General features: G+C 28.6%; 1 protein-coding gene across 1 annotated transcript; it reads left to right on the top strand.

Moving 5' to 3' along the window:
- Positions 1-43: 43 nt before the first annotated feature.
- On the top strand, positions 44-610 carry LOC125852656 (uncharacterized). Its single transcript, XM_049532376.1, has one exon. The coding sequence runs from the start codon at positions 44-46 to the stop codon at positions 608-610; it is 567 nt and encodes a 188-aa protein (XP_049388333.1).
- Positions 611-3655: the final 3045 nt, after the last annotated feature.

Below are 3655 nucleotides of genomic sequence, written 5' to 3'. Positions count from 1 at the left end.
AAATTTTAATAAAAAATTTGTAAATAGTGAACTCGAGAAATTAATGTGGTTGGCTGCTACAGAGCACCAGAAGAAAAAGTTTGTGCAACGGATGCAACAAATTAAAATATTGTCTCCTGCAGCATATGAATGGTTAAATGAATTTCCTTTGGAAAAATGGACAATGTATAAGGATGGTGGTCGTAGATGGGGTGCCATGACGACAAATGTGTCTGAGTCATATAATGGTTTATTGAAAAAAGCTCGGGGGCTTCCTGTGACTACCATGGTTCGAATGACGTTCAAAACTCTTGTTGATCGTTTTGTCGAAAGAAACAACCTTGCAATCGCATTACTTCAAAGTAATATGCCGTGGCCTCTTGCAATAGATAAAAAATTTAATGATTATTATCAAAAAGCTCAAAGGCACACAGATATGATGACGTACAACACTGGTGATGGAGTATTTGAAATTCTTACTTTTGCTCATGATGGTAAAGGTGGAAATGTCCACAAGGTTACTGCAGAAGGTAAGAAATGTTCTTGTGGAAAATGGAGAAATTATCATATGCCTTGCTCGCATGCCATTAAATTTTGTGGACTTCGCGGAATCGAGCCAAAGTATATGTAAGTAAATTCTACAGTACAAAATATTACAAACAAACATACACTGAGACATTTACCCCAGTGGGTGATGAAATGTATTGGCCGCCAACTCCTTTTAATTTAATTGCAACTACTGAATATTTGCGAACATGTGGTGTGCAAGTAAGAAGCCGACTTAAGAATGATATGGATATAGCTCCGGCTCGCATGGCCAGAAAATGCAGTGTTTGTAAGGAAACAGGTCACACAAAGGCACGATGTCCTACTCGATTTTAAATATATTGTCTATATTTTTAAGATGAATGTAATTTTTCTGTCTTGTTATTAATATTATAATATATCGTTTTTAAATACTTGTGTATATGAATTTAATCTGTTTTGTTGCATTTTAAATATATTGATTAAATTAATCTTTCAAGTAAGTTAAAAAGTAAAAAGATAATTTAATATTTTGTAAGTAACTACATTTATATTATAATTATATAATTGATTTGACCTAATTTAAAAAAAATTGATTTGACCTAATTTAAAAAATATTGATTTGACCTAACATAAAAAGTATTGATTTAACATAACTTAAAGGAAAAGAAACGTCCTGCAAATGTTGAAAATAAAGAGAAGAATCTCACTGCGATGACAATAAATTTCAAACTCTTTGTTTAAATTTACACGAAACAACAAATTTCAACACACATAAAAATCTAACGGAAAATATAATTGGCAAGACAAATTTTTAACACGAAATGACACGAGCAGCAAAAGTCAAAGTATTTTCATAATTTTGGTGAAAAGTTAAGAGTATTTGGGTAAATTTATTTACTTTGTGTACCTAAATTACCCTCAAAAGTAAAACCACTCTTAAAACCACAACTTTTGAAAAAATTTATCATTTATGAGGCCCATTTATATTTTGCCAAGTGGATTCATTTCAGAAAAATGGCCAAACATCTTTCTCTCTCTACCTTTTAACGTTTTCTTTTTCTCTTTCTTACTTTTTTTACTTTAGTTTCTTTTCTAACAATTCTTCCAAATTTTATACTTCCACTTAAATAATTTTATTCATGAAAAATATGAAATCCAAAAATCTTGTTGGACTCATTCTATTTCTAACATTTTGATATTATTTTTTATCTCGATATTGTTTATTTATATTATTAAAAATAGTTATATAAAATTATTTGTTTATTTACAAAGATATAATTAATAAAAAAAAATTAACCAAATAAATTTGTGAAAGCACAAGATAATAGTAGTATGAATAAAAAAATTTACACTGAGAGGTAGAACTAAAAAAAAAAGCTTTAGAAGATGCAAAGATAAAATAAAAAATGGATTTTTTCATTGAAAAAAGATACAATGAAGAACGAAAAAATTTATTAATATTAAACATTAAAAACATTAAGTGGTTATAGAATAAATAAAAATAAAAATATATTTGGCAATTAAAAATTGAGTGATTAAAATTGAAATCTCAAAAAATAAATTTTTGACTAAAATTTAAATAATTATAATAATGGAGTGATTTTTTACTTTATTGGTGAGAGTTCAATTTATTTTTTTAATTTAACTATCTTCAATTTCTTTGAATTCATCCAAAAAAAATTAAAATTTTTCTAACATATCACTTTAATTTTCCCTCAAAAATTATATATATATATATATATATATACATATATGTCGAGGGTGAGTTTCAAAGTTTATTTATCAAAATAAAATTATAATAAGAGTTGCAAGCAAAAAAGAAAATGCAAGTAAAAGAAAAGATTAAAATTGGAAAAGATAAAGTGAGGAAATGAATAAGTACAGTATGGCCCCACATATACAAATGGCAAAAAGGCCTCACACAACTGACACTATCAAATTTTTTCCAACTTTTTAAAACTTAAACTACTTTTGAAAAGTTCAAGTTGTAATAATTATTTATTTCACACTGCCCAAGAAATTTTTATTTAGTTTCATACTTTATTTTATTTTAAATAGTGTTTTTTTTCCCTTTTCGTTCATAATTTTAATTTGGAATAATAAATCAACGACAAATCCGAATTGATTAAACTACCTTTATTCAAACATATTTGTTTTTTGTCAATTTTTACATCGTTTAATTGGCTATTCTGACTAGTCGATTCCATTTTGTTAAAATTATTTAAATCCAAAAGGAAAATAAATTTTGATCAACAAATTAAAATAAGAACGGATGAGAGTGAAGAGTGATAGATGTAGGAGAGGTGGTGGAAGGTGATATAAAGAGTAAAGTAAGAGAGAGAGAAAATAATTATTAAAATGTCAAAGGTGATTTTCATTTTTGGAGGGAAATACAAGTGGTTTTGGAGCAAAAGGGGCATTTTCGTCATTTACCTGTGTCTTGACAATTCATGCCAAAATTTTGTCTTGCCAATTAGCAGTACTCAAAATCTAATTTACTGCATAAAAATCTTTAGCCTTTCAAATAAAAATACATAAAAATTATTCTTCTGAATTTTCTGAATCTTCTACGTCTTCATTTTCAAAATCTCTCTCATTTTGATAGTGACTACATGTTCCACATCTAGTTGATTTGTGTAGCCTAGATGTTCTTCGAGGTGGATTTTCTCTATAAAAAATTGAATGTTGTGAAGCTTCAGCATTAAACCTTGGATCATGGGACACGGTTACCTATAATACAATACAATATAATATAATAAAATAAATATGCACAGAAAATTAAGAAGAAATTATAGAATTTCTATGAAAAATTCAACCTTACATTTGAAAAATTCAACCTCCCACCAAATGGAGAATTATGTATAGGAAATTCACGCATACCATGCTGAATACCATATTGAGATCCGCTGAATTGCGCAAAACCAGATATCGAAACATGTGGAGTTACAAAACCAACTGTTTCTTGACTTGAAAGATTAGTATTAGTGTTAGAGGGGCCTGCAGAAAAATCAAGTGTGGGATAATAAGGCTCGGGAGTAACCACCAAATGTGTGTTATTATCAACCAAATTATCTCCACCAATCAAATGATGCTCCGCACGATTTCGACCACGACCTTCATCAGCGCTCCTTCTACCTCGACGTGCACT

Source organism: Solanum stenotomum, unplaced genomic scaffold (genome assembly GCF_019186545.1).
Source record: "Solanum stenotomum isolate F172 unplaced genomic scaffold, ASM1918654v1 scaffold3809, whole genome shotgun sequence".
Lineage (NCBI taxonomy): Eukaryota > Viridiplantae > Streptophyta > Magnoliopsida > Solanales > Solanaceae > Solanum > Solanum stenotomum.
The sequence above is the reverse complement of the archived record's forward strand: the minus strand, read 5'-3'. Positions and strand labels throughout refer to the sequence as shown.

Bases quoted from the DNA above. Each gene is read 5' to 3' on its own strand.
- LOC125852656 (XM_049532376.1), top strand. From the start codon at position 44: ATGTGGTTGGCTGCTACAGAGCACCAGAAGAAAAAGTTTGTGCAACGG.